Genomic DNA, 22,696 nt, shown 5'->3' on the forward strand with positions numbered 1-22,696 from the left:
TGGCCAGGCCCTCGGCGGCAGACCATGGACCGGCCAAGGCCTTTGCGACCGGATCGCGCTTTCACTCTTTGGCTTCTGTGCCGGCCCGCAAACGCCGTCGGGTGTAGCCACACTGAAGTCCGGCACTTAAGTTTCTGCTCTATATTACCCCAGCAATCCCTCGAATCGGCCTGGGCTGACGCCCCGAAACGGCATCGCTCGAAACATGTCCCACCAAGGGCATGAAGGCCAAGACATTCAGAAAGCTAATCTGTCGCGCCATCCAGCTCGAGACCCGGGTCGGCAAGCCGTAGGTGCCACACTCCTCCGCACCCGGGGCCAGTATGCCTTCTGCAGCTACCCTAAGTGTTTCCAAGCATACTCGCTTGTATCTCGACGCTCTCGGCATGACTTGTCTGAGACGGTGGCGCTGTGCACTAGCTGGATGCCGCCAGAAACATCCCAAGATCTATATAAGCCTGCGGCCAGCTGACCTCTGTTGATATTGCAACCCACTGAGTTCTTCCGTTCAATTCAGCCGCCTTTGCGTTGACCGCTGGTGGTTACTTTCTCTCTTTTATTTATAATCTCTTCGTTCCTTCCATAACCAAGGAGACGGCCGTGACCGATCTTCTGCACACTCCTTCCCAAAATGTTCAACCTCAAGTCCCTCTTTGCGGCCACAATGCTGCTCCTGCCCATGGTGCAGGGCTACGCCAACCCTGAAGCTTGTAGCGGTGTCTGCGGCAACGCCCATGACCCTGCTCTCATCCGCCGTAGTGACGGCACTTACTTCCGTTTCTCGACGAACGGCGGAGTTGCCATCCACACCGCCCCTGACATTACGGGCCCCTGGACCTACAAGGGTGCTGTTCTGCCCTCTGGCTCTAAGATCTCTCCTGGCAACACGGACGTTTGGGTACGAATCTCGTTCTGTTTGTGGCATTATATACTGACAAACTGTGCAGGCACCCGATGTTACGCTTATTAATGGAGTGTACTACCTCTACTATGCCGTTTCCACCGCGTTCGGTGGTCAGAGTTCTGCCATTGGTCTCGCCAGGTCCTCGACGATGGATGTGGGCTCGTGGACCGATGTCGGAAGCGTTGGAATCAAGTCTGACTCGTCGAAAGCCTACAACGCCATTGACCCCAACCTTGTTAATGCGGATGGCAACTACTATCTCAGCTTTGGTAGCTTCTGGCATGATCTTTACCAGGTTAAGATGAAGGGCACCCCCACCGCTGCAGCCGGTGGAGCCGTCAACATCGCCTACGACCCGGTCGATACTGCTGAGGAGGGCGCCTTCGTGTTCAAGCACGGCAGCTACTACTATCTCTTCTTCTCGAAAGGACAGTGCTGTAACCTTGACAAGAGCAGGCCGGCCACCGGTGCTGAGTACAAGATCATGGTTTGCCGCTCGAGCTCTGCTACTGGTGGCTTTGTCGACAAGAGCGGCAAGTCCTGCACCTCTGGTGGCGGCACAACTTTCCTTGAGTCTCACGGCTGGGTCTACGCACCTGGTGGTCAGGGTGTCTACCAGGACCGCACTTACGGCCCAGTTGTCTACTATCACTATGGTAAGTTGCCACGATACCTTTGAAAGTAAATCGGGCATGACTAATGCAATTCATGTTTAGTCGACACCAGGATTGGATACGCCGACGGTGACAAGAAGTTTGGCTGGAACAAGATCCACTTCGTCAACGACTGGCCTGTTGTGTAAACTTCGGGGCTCTGGAAACGTCCATGATTTGAACCCATTCTTGTATATATTTTTTTGCGCAGCGCTCGGCCGCTGAATGACCAAACAGTTTTTAACACGCCAACAAGATTCATTCAAGTGAAGACTTGGGAGTTCAATATTACGTTACGTGAGAACTACGTAGTAATGCTTCCAAACATTCTGGGACTAAGAACATTTAAACATTATAAGGGGTACACGCTACCTTCAGGGGTAGTACAAAATACAGTGAACGGGCACATATTTTTATAATTTTGCAATTACTCATAATCCCAGCGATTAGTAGGAGTGATATATTATCACGCTAGGAACCCTTAAGTATCCAGCAAAATCAACCCACCAGCATACACGTCCTATGCAATTCAAGGCACTCCTAGACGGCCAGCAACTGATTGTTTCTGCCGTTGGCGGGGGCAATCATACCACGATGGAAGCTGTGCATACAGTGGACAGCGCTCTCAAGCCTATAGCAAGTGCCGAACTCTACACTGGCAGAGGTCGCTCATGTCACGTTAAAATATTAAAATATAATGCAGAGCCTATGCGAAAAACTTTTAGCGTGATCAGTGAGTGCATTTGAAGCTGTTGGCGCAGTCACAGGTCGGCCACGATTAATTTGATCGGGCCGGTATTACCGCTCTAGGCAACTCTGGTCCGCGTATCCGCCCGACGTCCAGTCGACTTACTCGCGTCCACTTCCAGCGTGCAGTTGTCAAAGTATCTACATCTATAGTAAGAAGCGATAATAAACTAGGTTAAAACTTCATTAGGCTCTACGAAGACATATTTCAATCCTAGTATGACAATACTGTAAAATTATTATGAACGGAGGAAGTCTATAGCTTCATTTGAGCTATGCATGCAATTGCGAATCGACTACTAAGATTAACTCGGTTTAGCCATACGTGCAAATATTAGGAGTCGTGCGTCTCTTCAAAAACGACTAGTAGGTGGGCACATTTGGAGAAACAGTTCAAAGCTCATGAAACTTTTAGAAAGTCGATGCTTAATGCTCATAGATCTTAATATGTTCCATTACCCACTGGCAACAGATGCAGACAAATCATCTGGTCTTAAGGGTATTCCATTTTTGTAGCTTCTTCAACCTACGAAGGCCTGATTTCCTATAGCATAATTTCTATCTTGCTGCATAGTTTCCCCAACGTATTATAAGTCCACGGAACTAAGTGGGATCTGTATTCAGTTTGTTCGTTAGTAATCACCTTATTGGTTACAATAGAGACCCAAGTAGTAGCAACATACCAACAAGTGCCGTTTTGGTAGAGGGCATCAACTTCGGAATATGAGGACACTTTACGAGCGCGCTCCGTATGAAGATGGACGACCGCAGGCGCTTCACCAACGCTTGCTTTGGCGAGTTTAGTGGCCACTGAGATCAGAGCTCTACTCTTTTCCGTGGCAACCCTGGCGGTCTTCACTAATGGAGGAGCTATTGCGTCTCGAAGAATCTCGAGTGATTTTCTCCTTCGCCGTGATTTCTCCGCCCTTAGTGGCTTCCTGGAGAGACTAGTTTCACTACCGGAGTCGGACATAATTGAGTAATGTATGATAAGAATAAAATGTATTGAGTTGGCTTTAGCGACTAACGGACGGCATAACAATAGCTTTATATACTCCCTAGGAAATACACAACAAAAGTGGAGGGGGCAAAAGGAAACCGGATAAAGAACATCAATGAATTGAAAATAATGTCCTCGTGGGCGCCGTTTGCGTATATCGAAAGAGAGCCCTTATAACATCTATTTTTTCTTCAGTATGACGCTAAGCGAACATTCCGCACTCTTTCACAACGCATGATGACGTAGTGGTCCTCGCTCATATTTGTGTTGCTTTCGGGTTGTGTAACTGCTATTGTGCGACCATCCATATTGCTGCAAACAACCTCAACCGAATTCAGCACATCGGAGGCAAACCCAATTCGGCTTTAATAAATCCTGTTTGCCAGCAAGGTGGGCTGTGCAATCTTGAGCAGCCAAGCTGCACCTGCATCTCCTCGGCAACATCATCAATATCGTGGCCCCTTACTTTATGCTCGGCAGGTACCATGAGCTCGAACTTCACTATGGTGGCTGCTATGCATGTTATGAAGTAGCATTTTGTTTTAATTCTGTTACTTCCGCCCTGCAGTTGGCCGTTTATACTGGCCGAAAGTATTGGTGCTCTATCCGGAAATTCAGGCAAAACTGTGTGCTTGGTGGTGTAACGTTTTGGTAGTTGCATGTCAAGAATGTCTTGGAGGTCTCGCCATGTTTATAGTTTCCAAGGGGGTTGAATTGGGATACCTGCATTCACTTTCTTCACTCTCGAGCTGTTTCCAACATCAGTTACACTTCCCGCTTCATGATTCCCCAGTCAATATACCTGCGATTTTTGGGCGAACCTCAAAGCTCTCGATGGTTTCGAGTGATGGCGATGCCTTACCGTTTGCTGACCGTCAGAGATCCTCCCAACTTCTCTCAGCGGCGGATCACTGGAGATCTGTAAGAGAATCGGTGCTATCACCCACTCCATCTGTTTATCATGATGCTCAAAACCGTTCCGGACTCGCGGCAGAAGAGGAACACGAGATCATTTCGCAGGCCCCGAGTGAGTCGGGGGAGTCTTTTGAGACTGCGACTTCGGCAAATCAGTCATCCGCAGCGCCTTCGTTCGATACATGTACCCAGGAGGTTCGAAGACAGCGATCCAGAAGCCAAGAACACATTGAAATTATACCGGAGAACGACGAGCCAGTATCGAGAAAAGGAATTCAGTATGAAGACACTGTCAAAGGTTGTGGGTACCCGGAAATACCAGACCCGGAAGATTCAGCGCGGATTCTCAAGCCCACAGACTTACGAAAACAACGGATTCTATTCCTCGGTATAATTCTCATCTTAAATGTCGGTTGCGCCTGCGGCGCATTGTTTGGCAATCAAAACGTCTGGGTCCTCTGTTTCATATTATTTGTCAAGAGCAAGGATGTTCTTTCGGTCATCCTATCAGTGGTCTTCTTAATGCTCAGAGAAGTATACGCATATTTCAAGCCACCACTCGAGATTCCGCGACAGTGGATTCTCACGTTAATACCAACTTTCTCTGAAAGTGAGGATCAAATCGTCAAAACTATATACTCTCTCCGCGACAACGACGTATATCCTCACCGCCAAGTCATGGTAGTGGTACTCGATGGCAGACCAAGAGACGTTAGACGCCACATGACATTCATTGTACGAGAGTTTGAACGGCCTTATGTTTCCCTCAAGCACAGACGTGGTGTATTAAAGATCGCTGCCGGCTTCATGCAGGATGTTCCTGTGATAGTTATTGAGAAGGTCAAAAACTGTGGTAAAAAGGATTCCTTGGTCTTATGCCACGACCTGTTCAATGTACCGCGGGAGAACATACCGTACTACACAAGGCTCCTACGGCACGAGATCTGGACCGGAGTGCTACCTATACTTACGGAGGGCCAAGGTTTCGACCATTTTGACATGGTCTTCTGTACCGATGCCGACTCAACAATCCACAAGGGAGCGGTAGCAAGCCTAGCAAATGCACTTGTTAAAGACAAGAATGCAATTGCAGCTTGTGGTTTGGTATTTGTAGAGATAGAACCAGGCTTTGAGTGGTCTTTTTGGAATATTTACCAGCAATTTCAGGTACGTGAAAGGCAGCTGCACGTAAGACGGAAAATCTGCTAAAGATCATTCAAGTATGCATTTGGCCAGTATGTACGGAGAAGGGCTGAGGGCTTCATTGGAAAGGTCACCTGTTTACCAGGATGTATCACCATGATAGCAGTTCGGGAAGAGATGGCCGGTGCCATTAGAAAATACGCGGAGCCAGTAACCATATACCCTGTGATCTACCATCAGGTTCAATACCTCGTCAGCACTCCAAACACTTTAGAAATTTTATATGCGCTAACGTTTTTTCCGCGCAGGGCACTGACCGGCGGCTGACTTATGCCATGCTCTCGCAAGGCAGACACCTGCACACTCTTTTCGTCCCCGGAGCAATAAGCGAGACTATAGCTCCGCAGTCACTGCAGCATTACCTCAGCCAGCGTCGACGCTGGGGCTCAAATGCCTATTTCAACAATTTCTTCTACTGCTTTGGAGAAAAGATTATACTAGCCACGCGATTTGCGGCTCTTATTGAAGTGGTGCGCATGACAACGATATACTATCGTATTATGAACACCTGCTTGTTTATCAAAGGACTCATAACCGAAGACTTTGATCTTATCCAGCTCGTCCCCTTACTGATCATCAGTCAGGTTCCGAATATGTGGTTCATCTCTATGTTGTTCATACAACCAGAGCTGAGAAAACGATCATTCAAGCTTTTAATCGGTTACGTTCTCAACAAGCTGGTATCTCCGTTCTTGTCCATTGTAATTTTCACAAAGGTGGTACGACATTTGGGTACGCAAGGTATGTTTTCCGTCTTTTTATTCGGCCATTGGGATCTACAGCTAAGCATGCACTAGTATGGGGCGTATCTGGCATTACTGCTTCATCCGCACCAGCTGCCACATCTGTAGCAGAGCAAGAGGGTGATATTGCACCATCAGCAGCAGAGAAGGGTGTATCAAAAGCATCGCTGGCAATGACTTTGGACGACGCCAAAAGCGGATACAGCGAATATTGGGATCTGGAGTCCACCCACGAGCTATTGTGATGCTCTTTCGTGCACATGTCAATAAACATTGGGGACCAAATCGGAGACTGGTTCAGGGGGACGCCGGTCCGACGGTAGTTGTAGAATTGACGTTGGTTTTTGCTGGCGTGCCGAATATTTGATGGTGTTGAGGGGCGAACGCCACCCCCGCATTGCCTAATTAGGCTTAACTTCAGGGCTCCGGGCGCGCGCCGGCGAAGCGAACGAGCGCTAGGTAGTCTTCGCGAGCTCCCCGCTGAGCCGCGAGAGGCCTGTTTCACGCCTAAAATCGACCTTTTAGGGGTGGCGGGGGAGCACGCGCGGACGCGGGTGCAAGTACCAACCTGTTCAACACCATGCCAAGCATCCTCAGAGGGTCCGACTGAGCCGGATGACTTACTTCACAGTCCGTAGAGTCCAGTGGACCGTGGGGACGGCTGACTGTCAGTCCGGTCGACGGGATTGACGAGACTGGACGACTTCGAACCCTGGGACCAATCCGTTACGAAACATGTAAAATTGTACGTCTAATATCTTAAGCCGGATTAATTATTGGAAAGCATGAACCTTTGCTCTCTGCAGCATTTCCGTTACTTTGAAATTAACACCAGTCTGCCGCACGCATATGGCCACAGCGTCGAATTGCTCATCGATAATCTGCTGGTTCCAATCCTCTTCCTTCAGCTTTTCCATCCAACGGATGTGGTCCTGTGGGACGAGGGGGTCGTAGAACGTCAAACGAGCGCATCCCAGGTCACGAAGCTTCTCTGCAAACGCCAGACCTGGTGAACAAGACAGAACGGATTGCCCTGGCTTGAAACCCATCCCAACTACCAGGATACGCGGCGGCTTTCCTTTAGTCATTGTGGTGATGCGACGGTGGACGCTGCGAGCGACCTTGACTGGCCGCTGCCACATCTTTGCAGTTGCCTTTTCGAGCACTGGCAAGTGCTTGTTGTTGGCGAAGAGGTAGAAGGGGTTGATTGGGATACAATGACCTCCGACACCTAGACCTGGTTGGAAAGGTGTGAATCCATATGGCTTTGAGGAGGCCGCTTGAATCATCTCCGTTGGATCCACCCCATGCGATCGCGCCGCGTCTGCCATCTCGTTGACATACGCAACGTTGACCATGCGGTAGCAATTTTCAAACAGCTTCGTCATTTCGGCAACTTCTGGTTTGCTGACCGGCACGATATGATCGAATGCCTGAGCGTAGATATTTTTTATGGCGGCCAGGGATTTCGTTGTCAGACCAGAGACAATTTTCGGCACCTCTTTAGCCGTGGGGATAATGCGACCAGGGTCGACCCGCTCGGGAGACATGCCGCAGTGAAAGATCCCTTGATAAGGTCCAAATATCTGGCGTGTGGTGCCTACGGAAACACTGGATTCAATGACAATGACGCAGCCTGGCCGGGCATAGGACAAGACCATGGTGATGGCGGAGAGGAGATGAGAAAGGTCGACAGAGCGGTCTTCTTTCAGAAGAGTCGGGACCGAAATCAGATAGTGGGTTGCGCTCGCCAGTGCATCCTTGTTTGTTGTGAGGGTAATGTTCGTGTATCCCTTTAGCAGAGAACGTAGCTCCTCGATACGGTCATTGGAGATGTCGAAGCCGATTGATCTGAATTTATGCCCAAATTCGCGAAGGAGAGCCTCGCCGACAAACCCCACACCGACAACGCATATACAAGGGTCGCTGATATCAACTTCCACAAGCTTCTCGCCCCGAGCTGCGCGGCGAACGTTGGAGCTTGCCTCTTGAGGGTTTTTGCGACGTTTTGTGTACGGCATGTTGCAATGGATGGCCGGCAATTAATTCAGACGAGGCCTAGGTCCTAGGTATGAATACGGTGACGGAACAACGTAGTATCTTTTGCGTAGAAGCAACTATCCGAATGAGTGATGCTTTGGCGAGTGAGCAGGCAATTGGCCCAAAACTCAATGGACCAGCTGACTGCAGCTCCCCAGAGCCGAGAATGATGAGATTAACCAGATAAGTACTATGACTTCATGTTGTCTTTGAAAATCCGTTTTTGAAAGCTGCCAAGGAACAATGGACGGAAACAACGAGCCCAAAGAAAGTAAATGTTTGGTGACAAACAAAGCGGTAGGATGAGCGAGCCATTAAATAAAATATAAATGAAAACAATAGTAAATGTTGAAGTTAAGTTAATTTGCTGTTATTTTGAGGCGTCATAAGAGGAGAATGATGCGTATTAACCATTGACATACGACTACCTCTCAGCATGTTTTGAGCTTATGGTACGAAGTTTGCTAGAGGCTTGAATGTTCTCAGCAGTGGTTGGGGACAAAGACGTTGAATTTGTCTCGCACACCGCAAGCAGTCAAAGCTTGGTATCCCATTGTGTTTGAAAAAAGGAGAGTTTGTTCCGCAAGCACGAAATAATGGCCTGAAAGATCAGCAGCTTTTAACTTTTACAATTGGATTTTGCAGGCCGTTAACGTCACCTATGTTAGTCATGAGAATCCGTCTCTTATCATGAAGGTTTTTTGGGTTCACCGCAGTTCGCTCGCATCCATATCTTAGTAGCCAAAGCTCCCCCAAGATCACATGCAAAAGCATGATCAGCAACTCGCTAGTACGACATTGAGAATGCTTTTGTGCAAGATAAGTTCCTCCACAGTATTTATTCCTTCTTTAACGCAGCTTTGTCTGGGAGCATTGTTGGTTTACTCTTTACAAGAGCGCGCCCAACAATACCTCCAATAAGCATGAGAAGGGTCACCAGATCCACTATATGGACAGCCCACCATATATGCTGAACGCCCAAGTGGCACTGCATAATATCGAAGCGCCACTCACCCACTGCCTGATCAAACCACACACTGACGAGTCCTGCATATCCTCCGTATTCGCCCATCATACTCCTCATCGTGACCTCTCGAACACCAGGCATGTCTGCATCAGCTGTAAGGTTACCCGAATCCTGCCAGCGTGCGGCCTTCCAGCCGTCTGCATCACGAGGATGATGGTGATAGACATCACAACCCTCATGGTCATGTCCGGTGAGGATCATACCATTGCGGCCCAGGCCTCGGCCTGGGGCATTTGGGTCGCCGCTCAGGCCAAAGATACCTGTCAAGATTCCCTGGCTCGCAGAATCACCTATGTGGTTCTGCTCCTTAATGCCCGCGCCCCGCTCGGTGGGGAAGTAGCTGAAAAAAGGTGCATCGACACAAACTCCGGCCTCCTTGTGCAGCGGAACGTGCGTGAGCAGGACAGTAAAGGTGCTGCGATCCTCAACCGGGCGAGACCGGCCTATGACATCGTTGATGAAGTCGTACGTTTCGTGTTGCAGGTCCTCGACCAAAGCAGGCGTATCGAGGTTCATACTGTTGAGAACGACGATACGTATCTCAGGAGGCTGCTCGGCGGCTGCCGAAGCATTAGACCCATTTAAACGAAATGTCGTCTCCCAGTTCACGGGTCCGTACTGTCTTTCAAAACGGGTAATTCGATCCTCGTTTATGTCACCGGCGTACCCGATATCGTGGTTGCCCGCAACATTGATAATTCGCCTTGACCAGGCCGGATCGGCGCCCAAACCTTCTGTCCTTTGGACCGAGGTAATGTGGTCCTCGACCCGCTGCCCACCGAGGAAGACCCTGTGCCAGAAACGCCAGCTCCTCCTCTCGAATTCTTTATCACCAATCCATTGGCTGCCCAGCAAGTCTCCCAGAACCGTCACATGGGACGGTTCTGTCCACCAATACAGAGTACGATATATGTGTGCGAGGTAATAGTCGTTTCCAAAGAGGTCGAGGCGCTTGCGGTAGGACCAGAGGAGGCGCGGTATGTCGTTTTGGAACAGGGCGGCGGCGGTTTTGCGCGCGGCTTGGCCAATGCCTACGGATCCGACATGTTGAGGGAACGAAGCGAAGCTGGGGAAGACGGGGTCCTCCGGACGCGGAAGGGAAGTGTCGCCTTCAATCTGGGGATCTCCCAAGGCCAACAGGCGGAAAGGGGCTATCTTGTCGTCCTGGGCATGGCGCGGCGGGGGGAAAGCACAACCGTGAAAGACAGGATAAAGATACAGGTACAAAGTGGCTATGACGGCAAGTGGGAGCAAGCCGCGGCCGAAGCAGAACAAGAGACCAAAGAGTGGCATTGAGACATGCTGGGTCGGTGCAGGGCGTTGGACTTGGGCTCAAGGGTCCCTCGGTCCCGCGACTGCGCCGGCTGTGGTCCAAGCGCCGCCGCGACCGAATCACTCGCGTCTGACCTCAGCATCACCTACTTCGTACACACCATGAGGTATGGTGTAGAGGAGCTGACCTCGGTCGAGAGCACTGCCAAAAAAGCCGCGTACGCCGAGATAGCAAGCCTCTGAAACAAACGTCGCCCCCGCATCATCTCGGGGTCTCCGATGTCATCGGGCAGACCGCACAAGCGCCCTGTGGCGTGGAGCTTTGCTCAATGGAATCCCGGTTCTTGGACTTTTAACGCCGCTTCTCACATCTTGGCCCCTCTACCAAGCTGGAGCTGGTGCTACTACAGGATTCAGGCCCGCCGTGGCAGTAAGGGCTATCTCCAAAAGAACCTATCATCCGTCAACCGCTCCACATGGCCCCGCTTTGCCCAGCAGTGCCACCGTGAGGCTTTATGGGAGGATGAAAAGGCTTGCTATGCGTGCCCGCGACATCATCCTTTTGGTGGCGATGTCTATTGCAGGAGGTTGGCAGGTACATATATCAAGATCATATCCATGTCATGAGTATTCATTTCTTTGCATACTAATTTGCCCTTCCAACGTCCGCGATGAGACGATCCGTGTTGTTTTTCTTTTTTGCGACGGCTTCCACAGCCGAGTTCTACAATGGAACCTCAAGCTACACATGCCTACCCTCACAGGCCTGTTGGCCGTCATTATCCATGTGGCAAGCATTCAATACCAGCATCGGTGGCCGTCTTCGAGCAACTAGACTGTGGGCTGAGCCTTGTTACACAGACTTAACAAGCGATGCCTGTTTAGCTGTCCAAGAAGGGTACATCAGCGGGCAACCCAGGTCGTCAATTTATGGTGCTATGGAGCAGCTTAACTGGGAGGTTTGTGGGAATCAAAGCTGTCAATTAAATTCCCTGACGGGTGCTCCGTCGTCGGGCGTGTGCTCACTTGGAAGACTGTCGGCATACTACGTGGAAGCAATTTCAACGTCTGATGTTCAGAAAACCCTTACGTTTGTCGAGGAACACAAAATCCGTCTTTCAATCAAAAACACCGGCCATGATTACATGGGACGGAGTGCGGCAGCAAATTCTCTTGCGCTATGGACGCACAACATGAAAGATATGGAGTACCATCCCGAATTTTCTCTCTCAAACGGTCGAAATGCTTCTAGTATTCAACACGTTGCGGTTATTGGAGCCGGAGTCCAGGCATCAGAAGCTTATACTTACTTCCAAGGCTTTGGGATGCACGTTACCGTCGGCGCAGTGGGCTCCGTCGGGCTGGCCGGAGGTTTCGGGCAAGGGGGCGGCCACGGGCACTTCGGACCTAGCTACGGGCTGATGGTTGATCAAGCCGTGGAGTTCGATGTTGTGACCGCGGACGGCAAAGCCCGCACTGTCAACGAGTTCAATGATCCAGATCTTTTTTGGGCCATGCGAGGCGGTGGCGGAGGCACCTACGCAGTCTTGACGGCGTACAAGTTCCGGCTACATCCCGCGGTCCCGATGAACGTGTACAGTTTCCAAGCCGATATCCTGAATTCTTCCTTAGCTTCCAACTTGACTCAGTCAAAGGTTTACCGCGATGTCATCACTGCGCTGGCCAATAACCAGACTGAATGGTCTAACGAACGCATCGCTGGCTACAATTTCTTTCTTCCCAACAATATCATATCGATCCAGATATTGCCGAGTAAAGACGCCAAGGCACTCAAAGCGTTGACAGCACAATGGTCGTCCTTTTTGACGACTTACCCGGGTCTCAATATAACCCAAAACGAATACAAGGCTTTCGAGAACTTCACTGATTACGCGACGTATATCGCGCCAGCGCTTGCAACCAACGGACCCGTTGGTGTTGGCATCGCGGAAGCGGCCCGTCTTGTGCCCCGGAAGCAGTTCACGAGCCCAGAGGATATCGAGGCGCTCGTCGATGCGTTCTTGCAAGGCATGCAGACGAGCTATGAGCTTGGCGCGGGATTGGGTACTGGCAGTGGTCAGATCTACGCAACAGGCCCCGCGAATCAGCATGACAACAGTAAGACAGGACTGCACCCGGCTTGGCGCGGATCGCTGTGGGAGGTAATCCACGGTGGCATATATCTCAGCAATTATACTCGAGCTGAACAAGACGCCATTTTCGATACCGTTGCACAGGCAATCAAGCCGATGAAGGCGCTTACACCAGAAGGAGGATGTTATTTGAATGAAGGAGACTGGAAGGAAAGTGATTGGCAACAGACCTTTTTCGGCGGCAATTACAACAAGCTGCTGAAGGTGAAGAAAATGTATGACCCTACAGGACTGTTTAGTTGCTGGAAATGCGTCGGTTGGACCGAGTCGGACGAGTAAGCATTCCCGTTCCCGCAGTTTGCCGGAGCAATGATGCTGACTACCGAGGTTCGGGTACAGTTCAATTGGTTCATGCTAGAGTCCGGACAATTTGTCCACCATCTTTAGCTCTTTTGCCGGCCACACGTAAGGGTTACTATACCTATACAGACATAAGGCTTAACGTTAACCATATTATCTTTGCATCTTCGTACCCTTGTGCTATATCCTCGCTTCTTGTTTGTTTTACCCTTGTTTCTTTGCAAAAGCTTCTGTGCCCTCGCATCTTTACGCTGTAGAATATCTTCACTCTTATATATTGTATCGTCGTACTTGTTTTAAGCTCTTCGTACAATCTGCCAAGTATAGTATTAAGGCTATCCATGAGTTTCGAAGGAGTAATTAGGAGATATTATAGATTTGGTTTAATAGGTGGTCGAGACTTGAGGAAAATAGTTGAAAGAGACAAGCAAATTAAACCGGATTCCTGCTATGGAGAACGGAGGAGTTGTTCCCGCCAACAATGCCGTTAGAACAAGCAGCATTTGCAAACCTACCCAGCTAGTAACTAGCCGCAGAAATATGCCAACGCTGAAATTCAGCAGCATCATGCACGGTGGCACATGCGCATCAAATGCAACTTTAAGAAGCGAACGTGGCCGGCGGAAGCGTCTGGACCTTCTCTAGATAGCCTATCGTAAATCAGGCCTCATTTTGGCGCTGGATTGAAACATTACCCCGCGCTTGGTGCATACGGCGAGCATCGGCCCCAACCTCAGCATCGGCAGCGGAATTTGAGAACTGGGGAGAACGCCTTCTCGGCCGAGTGGACAAGGCAGCAGGGCTAAATATAGTTATTCGAGCCACGAAGTCCCCAGAGAGCGAGAGTACAGCTCTCGTGTCACTGAAGCACTACTGCTCGATGACGCGGAAGTCACGGTAAGCCGAACAGCTCTCTGTTGACGCTGAATCAGATGCTCTCAGTATGCCACGCCTAGAACGCGGGGAGCGCAGGCTGCAGGACTAGGGTTTTACTAGACGAGCGTATTATTAGAAAATTTCCGATATGCTGGTTGCCCATTGGCCGTAAGTTTGGATGGCTGTTGGTTATCTCGCTCGCGTGGCTGTGCTGCTAGTGCGGAGCCGGTGCCGAAGGGTCAGGTAGCTTCTTTATACGACATCTCATACGACCATTCGCTGCGAAGATGGAGATGGGGAGCCGTGGAGTGCGCTCAGCATGTTTCGAGTTGTACCATCAGACGTCTGACATGTTACTGTCTGTTGCAAGATGGGGAAAGCGGTGCTGAACGAGCGTCGGAGTTGGTCAGCCCGGCTCAACAGCAACACAGCTGAAGAAATGTGGTGAGAGCAGATATATAGCCAGGCGGCCGACGAGGTTTCTGGAGTACCAAGTCAACACCCGACTCCCTCAAGTCAGCAAGTACAATACACACATTTTACTTCTTGCTTTGCTCCAAACGTATCCTCTTCAAAATGCCTACCACCAACGTCAGCACCCCCCTGCCCGACAGCCTCACCGAGGCCCAGGTCCTCAAGGCGCTGCACAACCACGAACTCATGATCCAGACGCTCTGTCCGGCACTCGTGTCGTACGAGATTGAATCGGGAGACGCGTCCAGCACGGCCGTGTACAAGGTTACGGACAAGAAGCCTATCGGACAGACGACCTACCTCTTGACGCTCACCAACGTGGAGAACGGCGTCGACAGCCTGGTCAATGCCAGCTCGCCGGTCGGCAAGCTGACCATCGCCGGGCAGTGGCGCATCGAGGGCGGCAGGCTGACCGAGGACGTTGAGATTGACGGCAACATGGTTACCAAGAAGATGGCCAAGGGAAACGTGGAGAAGACGCACCCGGAGCAGCAGGCCAAGCTTCTGGAGGAGGCGGGCAAGGCATGAGGAAGTGTGGAGGCGGGTTAGTGCACTCGATAGTGTAGCGGGAATGATGAATGACAAGCCGGTGTGCGTCATCGCCTGACTCGCATATCTACCTAAAGGTTCTATGGTCGCGCGCCTTCCCGCACTCGACATCCCAGCATCCCAGGAAAGTTGTCTGTCTACCTATTTCTGCCACAGTCGCATGACTCACCCCCCCACCCCGTCAGCCATGGTTGCCTTGTCCTCGTAGCTCTGACTGACTGTTGCTTCACTCACGTCCAAGATGAGCGAAGGCGCCGCGGATCTGCTGGTATTTACTTAACCCTCTCTCACACCGGCGACCGACTGACTGACTTACTTTTGTGCTATCGTAGGAGCTAGGCTTCGAAGGTATCGATCGCTTCACCGGCAGCAAGCACTACGATCGCCTTTACCGACACACGCCGCAGCTGAGGCGGCGCTCACAGGCCCGGCGTGACGGATACGGAAGCCACGACCACCGCGACCCGCGCGCCAGCCACCGCAGCCTTGACACAGACCGCTACCGCTCCACGCCACGCCAGTCTGCCGCCTACGATCCAGCCGACTACCGGCACAATCCCAAAGCCAACTATGCGCCGCGAGGCTTCAACCCCTACGAGGATGAGGATGACGACTACGACGACGAGGAAGAGGACCAGCTCGAGCGGCAGCGCAAGGCCTTCACGCGCGCCTACGTCGAAACGGCCGCCTTCAACGACCCGGACGAAGACAGCCCCGCCACACCGAGTGAGGCGTACGGCGGCAGCGCCTATGCGCGGCGCCCGGGCTCGCGCGCCGACGCAGCGGCGGCGCACCGGCGTGTGTCGGGGGGCGGCCTGAAGCCCGCGGCCGAGTACACGCCGCCGCCCTATCCCTACGCGCGGCCCGCTCCCGCGCCGTCGCCGCCGCGCCGCGATCTTGACCTCGTCGAGTTCGATGCGGCTGACCGCCGCGGCAGCGTCCGCTCCGCCGGCTCCGCCGCCCGCCGCCACCACTACCGCCCCCGCAGCAAGTCTCCGCGCCGTAAAGGCGTCGCCTCCTCAGTGGCGGGCGCACTTGCCGGCGGTTTCTTGGGGACAGAGATCTCCAAGGGCGACACGCTGACTACAGTCGCGACGGCAGTGCTGGGTGCCATCAGTGCGCGCGAGGCGGGGCGCCAGTATGATCGGAGGAAGGAGGAGAAGCGCGGGCGCCGCGCGAGGTATGACTATGATTACGACCATGGCTATGGCTATGACTACGACTATGACTATGACCACGACTACGGCAGGGGGAGGCGGAGCAGCAGATGAGCGATCACTTCCCCCCATTTATACGTGGATCCGGACGTCCCGTTCGGAGTGGCTGCTTGACGATACGTATTGGCATACTCTGACTTCACGAACATACAATGCTTTACTTGCAAGGGATTCTCGGACTAATAGCGAGCATTCTCGATATGATTTCTGCTCTTCAGCTATGTGCATTTTCAGCTTTGGCGTTCGTAGACGTGGGTTTAATGGATATTGTTGATAAACGAACAACAAACAAACGGCGTTTTAACAACGTCGAAAAGGATCTACTATGGTTACAGGGGTACATATTGTCGTGGTGAGTGATGTTTATGGAATAGAAGCAAAATTGTGTCAGGTTGCTCCGAGCTCGAGCATCTGTAAATTCTGCAAAGCTGTTCATAACCTCACAGTGAGCTCGAAGCTAGACGTGTACCACTAGGTGGGCTCGCAAGGACATGAATTACAACCACATTTACCCCTCCGACCGTAACCCTATGGACAGCGATAAACAAACTAATAGTAAACAAAAAACGTTCCGACGACGTCGAAAAAGAGACTAAGCTACCAACGTAAAGCTGGGACGCACAGACAAAGCAAAGCGTCTCCGAGCGCCCTGGCCATCCAGATCAGGCAGGCGCGCTGGCAAGGGCACAGCCTAGATACGGATTACGCACAGCTGGCAACAACAGCAAACAACACTAAACAAAAACAACAACAACATCAACAATAACGAGGGGTGAAGGGTGAACGCGAACGAACAGCCGCATCGTCACACACACCAATGCCCGCGCGAGCCCCTGTCACACGCCCCATCCCGGACCCGAACGCCCGCGCTCAACTGTGCTGCCCGCACCTGCGGCCGTCATGATCAGCCTCACACATGCCTCGGTCGGGCCAGTCCTGCATAGGTGCTAACCAGCTAGGCAGGTACAAGTAGCTGGGCGTGGGCGCGGGCGGTTCATAACGGCGCGCGAGGGCTCGGGAGTTTCCTCTGGTGCGCGCGCGCGTGTGCCCACGGCCGCGGAAGACCGCTGGGAGGGGCGAGAGGCCGTGGGCCGTGGGCTCTGCGCAGTGCAGGGCTCATCACTCTCGCCTGCCATGTGGCCCGAGGAGCGGCGCCACTGGCCAGCAGCTCAGCACCGCGCGCGCGCGCGCGCGCGCAGCACACACGTCTGCGCGTGCCGCGCCGCGCTCTGAGCTTGCTGCCGCTACTGCTGTGCTGCACCACGCACGCGTGCACAGGCTCCAGCAAGCAGTCACTTGCTCACTCAACTCACTCACTCACGCACGCACGCACTGCCACTCGGTCGCCCGACAGGGCGGGCAGGCGGCCACGGACGGTCGCTTTTTAGGCGCTCTGGTCGCCGTCCGAGCTGCTTCCGCCGCCGCCGCAGCCAGAGCCAAACAGCTCGTCGCGGCGGCCCTCGCGCCACCAGACAATGTGGTCGTCGCGCTTGCGCTTGACGTAGCTGACGCGGTGCAGGGGGATGAAGTCGTCGTCGGTGCTGTCAGTGCGCCAGGCGTCGAGGCTGATTTCGACGATGCCGTCGAAGCGGTCGTGGTAGCCGACTGTGTAGGCCGCGGCGCCGCCGAGAGCGGCGTCCCAGCGCAGGCGGTCGAGGATGTCGGCGGCCGGGCGCAGTTTTGCAGTTGCAGCGCCGTCAGGGCGCGGCGGGACGGGCAGCGGGGCCTTGCCGCGTGGAGGCGGCGTGGCGGATTCGGGGAGGATGCGCAGGGCGGCAGATAGGGCGGCTATCGAGGCCGGGGAGAGAGGGTTGCTGGAGCTGGTGGCATGGTCGTTGCCGTCCAGGGGAAATTTCTCGAAGCCGTCAGAGGGCAGATCGGCGCGGGTGACGTAGCGCGCATTTAGCCAGATGCCCTTGTCGACGGGGTGGGAGGAGCGGACATGGGCCAGGAAGGCCTGCAGGCCGCAGGTGAGGCGCGTCGCGGTGTCGGGGTGGGCGAGCAGGGCCTCGTCGTCGGGCTTTGTCGGGGCGACGCCAATCAGGAAGCGCAGCGTCTGCGGGTTGGGAAGGGATCGTGTGGGGGCAAGAGGATGCGGGTGCAGGGCCAGGTGCAGGGACGGAAGGGCCGTTTGGACTTCTGTACATGCAACGGCAGATCTCACAGGTTAGCCATGGAACGGGCGGCTATCTGCGGAGAAGGGGAGGAATATTTTTTTTTTCCGCGATACGGTGAGTGGGTGAGAGCGGCCGTATGGGCTGAGACGACCCACCCACAGCTCCCGATTCGATGGGATGGCACGTACCGTCGCAAAGGAGACGGCAACACGATGCCAGCCAGGCCAGGTAGGGCGGCGGGATGGTCGTGGCCGAGGAGGGCGACGAGGTGTGCAGGGTGAGGGCGAGGAAGTGGGAGTAGTGGGAGAGGATGTCGTCGTGCATGGTGATGAATATGGATGTTTCTAGACGACAAGAGAGGATGAGGATGAGGGATGGATGGATGGATGGGTGTAAGGTATATAGGTAGGGCTCACAGGCTCACAGGTTCACGGGTAGGCGCAGCAGCAGTAGCAACAGCAGCCAGTGGGTGACTCACTCCATGTTGGTGCCTGGAAGGAGCTGGAGTAAGTGTGAGTGAGTGTGTGTCAGTGAGAGGGCTCATTTCATCTTCATACGTATGTATGTACACACTGGCAGACCCTGATGGACGGGGGAGTGATGATGATCTGGAGTAAGCTATAGGTATACAACAGCTTGGAGCATCAGTAGGTAGGCATGGAAGACTTCTCGAAAGGTCGTGGAAGCAGGACGGAAGGCGCATTGGTGGGGCGTCACACTACCTAGCTAGCTCGCCCTCCACCAGCTCAGCAACCCTAACGAACGCCCGCCCCGTAGGTCACCGCGTGCCGAACAGCAAACACCCTTCCCATTCTCTTTCATTCCGCCTTATCTCTCCTCGCTAAATTTGCACTGAATCGCGTGCCTGTCACTTCCTCTCGCCAGGCCCCCCTTTGCCATTGGGTCCTGCCGCTTCCGCGCGCGCCCTCCCCACTGCTCCCAAACCCCCCGCGCTCCCGGTCCACCGCGAGACACGCTGAGGCACTTGACCGCCTCTTGTTGCCGCAGACTCCACCACCACGCCTCTGCTTGCTGCACCCTCTCCCTCCCTTCCTGCAGAAAATATTTCCCTCACCGGTCTAGTCATGGTTGCATAGCTACTCTGCACCCTCTCGTCCTTACGTAATTGTCCACCTGCAACCAAGTGAACAAAAGGGTTTGACGCCTATCTCACGCGTTTGACCTTTCCTCCCCTCCCCCATCCTTACACGAGCTCCTCCCCCTCCAATCCACCACCACCACCACCACCCCCGAAACCATGCGGCGCCACCGTGGTCCCACGGCCTACGCCAACAAGATGAACGGCGGGCCGGTGCCGGACCCCTTCGCCCTCATCCGCGCCTTCGACTCGGAGACGAATCCGAGCAAGCCCGTGAGGCCTTCGCCCCTCACGGCTTCGACCATCCACGGCCTGCCGCTCGACCTCCTCGACCGCCTACGCTCGTTTCCCCTGTTCCAGGCCGCTCCCGACTCGTTCCTCGCCGCCATCGGCGCTCACCTGAGGCCGCAGCTCTACTCCCCTCACGACACCATCATAGCAGAGGGAGATGACGCGAAAGCCATGTACTGGCTGGTGCGAGGCGCCGTCAGGGTCACGTCGAGGGATGGCGAAAGCACCTACGCCGAGCTGAAGCCGGGCGCCTTCTTTGGCGAGATTGGCATTCTCATGGACATCCCCCGCACCGCGACCATTGTCGCCAAGATGCGGTCAATGGTCGTGAGGCTGAACAAGGAAGACCTCACCAAGGAGCTGCCGTCCTTCCCCGAGGTCGAAAAGTCGATCCGTGACGAGGCCAAGGAGCGACTGGCCATCCTCGAGCGCAAGAAGAAGGAGATCAGCGTCACCAAGGCCAAGGCTAGATCTGCGCACACTAGGGCAGGGAAGCGGTCTAGAGATAACAACGATGGGGACATCGAAATGGGCGAGGCGGGGGAGATCAGGGATGGAAGCGTCATAACCAACAACAAGAAGAGGAAGTCTCCCAGTCCGGGCCTTGCCGAAGCTGCGGCCGCCAGTGCCTTTGGCAGCGGCTCCGTCAACGTCAGACAGCTGCTGAAGGAGCTTCCGCTCTTCTCCAGCCTTCCCAACGAGATCCTGCACTTCTTGGGTCTCAACTCCCAGCCCCGGTCGTACCCTCCCTTCACCGACATCATACACCAGGGTTCCCACGGTCGCGATGTCTTCTTCATCGTCGGTGGCGAGGTGGAGGTGGTCTTGGAAACGCCTCCTGATGAGGAGACCAAGAAGAAGCAGTCGAGCCCCAAGAACATCCAGAATGTCAAGGCGAGGCTAAAGCCCGGTCAATATTTTGGAGAGGTTGTCAGCTTGGATTTGGCTCCTAGGCGGACCGCCACTGTGCGGTCGGTGTCTTCTGTTGAGACTTTGACCATCAGCGGCGACGTGCTCAACGAATTCTGGCAGATGTGCTCTCCGGACCTGCGGCGCCAGGTCGAGGCGACCGCCAAGGCGCGCCTGCATGCTGCTACAAACACTGACACGCCCATGCAAGATGGTTTTGACGGCGCTCCTGCGATCGACGAGCTGGCGATAGCCGATCGCGCGCCGGGCGGACCGGTTCGTGACATTTCCCGGAGACAGAGCGTGCAGAGCATCCCGAGCGTTACGTTCAGCGATGGCGCTGAATCGTCTCTCGTGACAAGGCCAAAGGAAGAGGACCCCGTGATTGAGCCATTTGACCCTGATCCCTTGCTCAATGTGGACCTTGATAACCTCCGCTCAAGGTCGCGGCGCGCGTCGCTTGCGCCGCCGCCTCCGGGCGCCCCACCAGTCCAGGAACCGGCCCAAGAGACGTCCAAGACCGGAAAGGAAAGCAGGCTCAGGACCCCATCCCCGAACGGCTTGTTGCCGTCGCCCGTCTTCAGGCAAGAGTCTACATCGCCTGACCGCTCCAACTCCTACAAGCGCCCCAAGATCATCCGCCGGGCGAGCCGAAAGGGGAAAGGCGCCCTTCCCGATGTCCTTCTGGTCAAGGTGTTCCAAAACCTGGACATTTGTGAATTGATGCATCTGCGACGCGTGTCCATGCACTGGCTCAAGCTCATCTCCTCGTCGCCCAGCATATTACACCACCTGGATCTCACTCCTTACAACCGACGTGTCAACGACCACACTCTTATGGACATCATCTGTCCTTTCGTGGGCAGCCGGCCTCGTGTGGTCGACGTCAGCAACTGCTTCCACGTCACGGACGAAGGCTTCTCGGCGCTAGCGACAACGTGCGGTGCCAACACGAAGATCTGGAAGATGAAGAGTGTTTGGGACGTTACCGGACAAGCGGTGCTTGAGATGGTGAACAAGGCAAAGGGCCTCGAAGAGGTCGACCTTAGCAACTGCCGGAAGGTTGGCGACAACCTGCTGGCCAGAATCGTTGGTTGGGTGGTTCCAGACTTCCCTCCCCAGATGCTTGCAGCACAGAAGCAGGCGCAGATGAACGGTCGCGGACGCAAGGGCCACCAGCAAGTGGTTCAACAGCTTCCTCCTGGCACCGTCGTCGGCTGCCCGAGGCTGAAGCGTCTGACACTGAGTTACTGCAAGCACATTACTGATAGGTCGATGGCACACATTGCCGTACATGCTTCCAACAGGCTGGAGCAAATCGACCTTACTCGGTGCACCACAATTACGGATCAAGGCTTCCAGCATTGGAGTGTATATCCGTTCCACAGGCTCACGAAGATTTGCCTTGCCGACTGTACATATTTGACCGACAACGCAATCGTCTACCTGACCAATGCTGCCAAGGCATTGCGGGAACTGGATTTGGTAAGTCGAGTAAGACCAGAACGCTTCATGGGCACGGCCATTCTAACCAGTACGATAGTCTTTCTGTTGCGCCCTCTCCGATACCGCTACCGAAGTCCTTGCTCTGGGCTGCCCGATGCTCACTCACCTCAACCTTGCGTTCTGTGGTTCGGCCGTCTCGGACAGCTCATTGCGCAGCATCAGCCTGCACCTGCTGGAGCTTCGGGAGCTCTCGGTGCGCGGATGCGTGCGCGTGACGGGCACGGGCGTGGAAGCGGTGCTGGAAGGCTGCAGCGAGCTCGAAGTGTTCGACGTCAGCCAGTGCAAGAACCTGACGAGGTGGCTGGACCATGGCGGAATCCAGCGGCGAGGAAGAGGCGTGCGGTTCGAGGTGGTGGCGGACGGGCGGTGGAGGACGGGATGCGAGAAGTGGAAAAAACCATCGGTGGTGTGACAACAATGGTGGCAACGGAAAAAAGATCAAGGAAAGAGATGGATCAAGCGCAAGCGTAAATACATCACGGCTGTTTGAATACTGTTTCGAATATCTCGGCGCACGGAAGGCGCAAGGTCTGGGGACCAAAGACAACATATCGTCGATTGCTACGGTCATTCCACACTACAACGGTTGGGGCAGCATGGGATCGGAGTTTTTTCTTCTTCTTCTCTTTTTCTTTTCTTTTCATCTCTTCTGCATTTCCCTTTTCTTTCATTTTTTTTTTTTTTTTTTTTTTTTTTTTTTT

General features: G+C 53.8%; 9 protein-coding genes across 9 annotated transcripts; 6 read left to right on the top strand and 3 right to left on the bottom strand.

The window, feature by feature from the left end:
• Positions 1-679: 679 nt before the first annotated feature.
• Positions 680-1,716, top strand: K452DRAFT_277350 (glycoside hydrolase family 43 protein; the record flags this gene model as incomplete). Its single annotated transcript, XM_033539318.1, has 3 exons — positions 680-898; positions 948-1,560; positions 1,621-1,716. 3 exons carry the CDS (start codon positions 680-682, stop codon positions 1,704-1,706), a joined length of 918 nt encoding a protein of 305 aa, XP_033394000.1. The 3' UTR covers positions 1,707-1,716.
• Positions 1,717-4,138: 2,422 nt separating this feature from the next.
• K452DRAFT_234686 (glycosyltransferase family 2 protein) lies at positions 4,139-6,410 on the top strand (the record flags this gene model as incomplete). Its single annotated transcript, XM_033537377.1, has 4 exons — positions 4,139-5,386; positions 5,441-5,614; positions 5,671-6,163; positions 6,220-6,410. 4 exons carry the CDS (start codon positions 4,139-4,141, stop codon positions 6,408-6,410), a joined length of 2,106 nt encoding a protein of 701 aa, XP_033394001.1.
• A 528-nt stretch (positions 6,411-6,938) lies between these two features.
• On the bottom strand, positions 6,939-8,186 carry K452DRAFT_353155 (uncharacterized protein; the record flags this gene model as incomplete). Its single annotated transcript, XM_033545810.1, has 1 exon — positions 6,939-8,186. The coding sequence occupies one exon, from the start codon at positions 8,184-8,186 to the stop codon at positions 6,939-6,941; it is 1,248 nt and encodes a 415-aa protein (XP_033394002.1).
• A 629-nt stretch (positions 8,187-8,815) lies between these two features.
• Positions 8,816-10,533, bottom strand: K452DRAFT_290877 (uncharacterized protein). The gene has a single exon (XM_033541075.1). It carries the CDS (start codon positions 10,523-10,525, stop codon positions 9,044-9,046), a length of 1,482 nt encoding a protein of 493 aa, XP_033394003.1. The 5' UTR covers positions 10,526-10,533; the 3' UTR covers positions 8,816-9,043.
• A 485-nt stretch (positions 10,534-11,018) lies between these two features.
• K452DRAFT_91549 (Glucooligosaccharide oxidase) lies at positions 11,019-13,047 on the top strand. Its single transcript, XM_033547305.1, has 2 exons — positions 11,019-12,932; positions 12,997-13,047. The coding sequence occupies exons 1-2, from the start codon at positions 11,176-11,178 to the stop codon at positions 13,013-13,015; spliced, it is 1,776 nt and encodes a 591-aa protein (XP_033394004.1). The 5' UTR covers positions 11,019-11,175; the 3' UTR covers positions 13,016-13,047.
• A 1,080-nt stretch (positions 13,048-14,127) lies between these two features.
• On the top strand, positions 14,128-15,030 carry K452DRAFT_290878 (uncharacterized protein). Its single transcript, XM_033541076.1, has one exon. It carries the CDS (start codon positions 14,410-14,412, stop codon positions 14,833-14,835), a length of 426 nt encoding a protein of 141 aa, XP_033394005.1. The 5' UTR covers positions 14,128-14,409; the 3' UTR covers positions 14,836-15,030.
• A 37-nt stretch (positions 15,031-15,067) lies between these two features.
• On the top strand, positions 15,068-16,411 carry K452DRAFT_361367 (uncharacterized protein). Its single transcript, XM_033546417.1, has 2 exons — positions 15,068-15,124; positions 15,189-16,411. The coding sequence occupies exons 1-2, from the start codon at positions 15,098-15,100 to the stop codon at positions 16,125-16,127; spliced, it is 966 nt and encodes a 321-aa protein (XP_033394006.1). The 5' UTR covers positions 15,068-15,097; the 3' UTR covers positions 16,128-16,411.
• A 1,046-nt stretch (positions 16,412-17,457) lies between these two features.
• Positions 17,458-18,514, bottom strand: K452DRAFT_311656 (uncharacterized protein; the record flags this gene model as incomplete). The annotated part of the gene is made up of 2 exons (XM_033543447.1): positions 17,458-18,212; positions 18,379-18,514. The coding sequence occupies 2 exons, from the start codon at positions 18,512-18,514 to the stop codon at positions 17,458-17,460; spliced, it is 891 nt and encodes a 296-aa protein (XP_033394007.1).
• Positions 18,515-19,864: 1,350 nt separating this feature from the next.
• On the top strand, positions 19,865-22,696 carry K452DRAFT_290880 (uncharacterized protein). Its single transcript, XM_033541077.1, has one exon. It carries the CDS (start codon positions 19,893-19,895, stop codon positions 22,464-22,466), a length of 2,574 nt encoding a protein of 857 aa, XP_033394008.1. The 5' UTR covers positions 19,865-19,892; the 3' UTR covers positions 22,467-22,696.

Source organism: Aplosporella prunicola (genome assembly GCF_010093885.1).
Source record: "Aplosporella prunicola CBS 121167 unplaced genomic scaffold K452scaffold_24, whole genome shotgun sequence".
Classification (NCBI taxonomy): Eukaryota; Fungi; Ascomycota; class Dothideomycetes; order Botryosphaeriales; family Aplosporellaceae; genus Aplosporella; species Aplosporella prunicola.

Bases quoted from the DNA above. Each gene is read 5' to 3' on its own strand.
- K452DRAFT_290877 (XM_033541075.1), bottom strand. From the start codon at position 10,525: ATGCCACTCTTTGGTCTCTTGTTCTGCTTCGGCCGCGGCTTGCTCCCA.
- K452DRAFT_290878 (XM_033541076.1), top strand. From the start codon at position 14,410: ATGCCTACCACCAACGTCAGCACCCCCCTGCCCGACAGCCTCACCGAG.
- K452DRAFT_290880 (XM_033541077.1), top strand. From the start codon at position 19,893: ATGCGGTCAATGGTCGTGAGGCTGAACAAGGAAGACCTCACCAAGGAG.
- K452DRAFT_91549 (XM_033547305.1), top strand. From the start codon at position 11,176: ATGAGACGATCCGTGTTGTTTTTCTTTTTTGCGACGGCTTCCACAGCC.
- K452DRAFT_361367 (XM_033546417.1), top strand. From the start codon at position 15,098: ATGAGCGAAGGCGCCGCGGATCTGCTG. The intron at 15,125-15,188 runs GTATTTACTTAA...GTGCTATCGTAG, and splicing joins AAGGCGCCGCGGATCTGCTG to GAGCTAGGCTTCGAAGGTAT.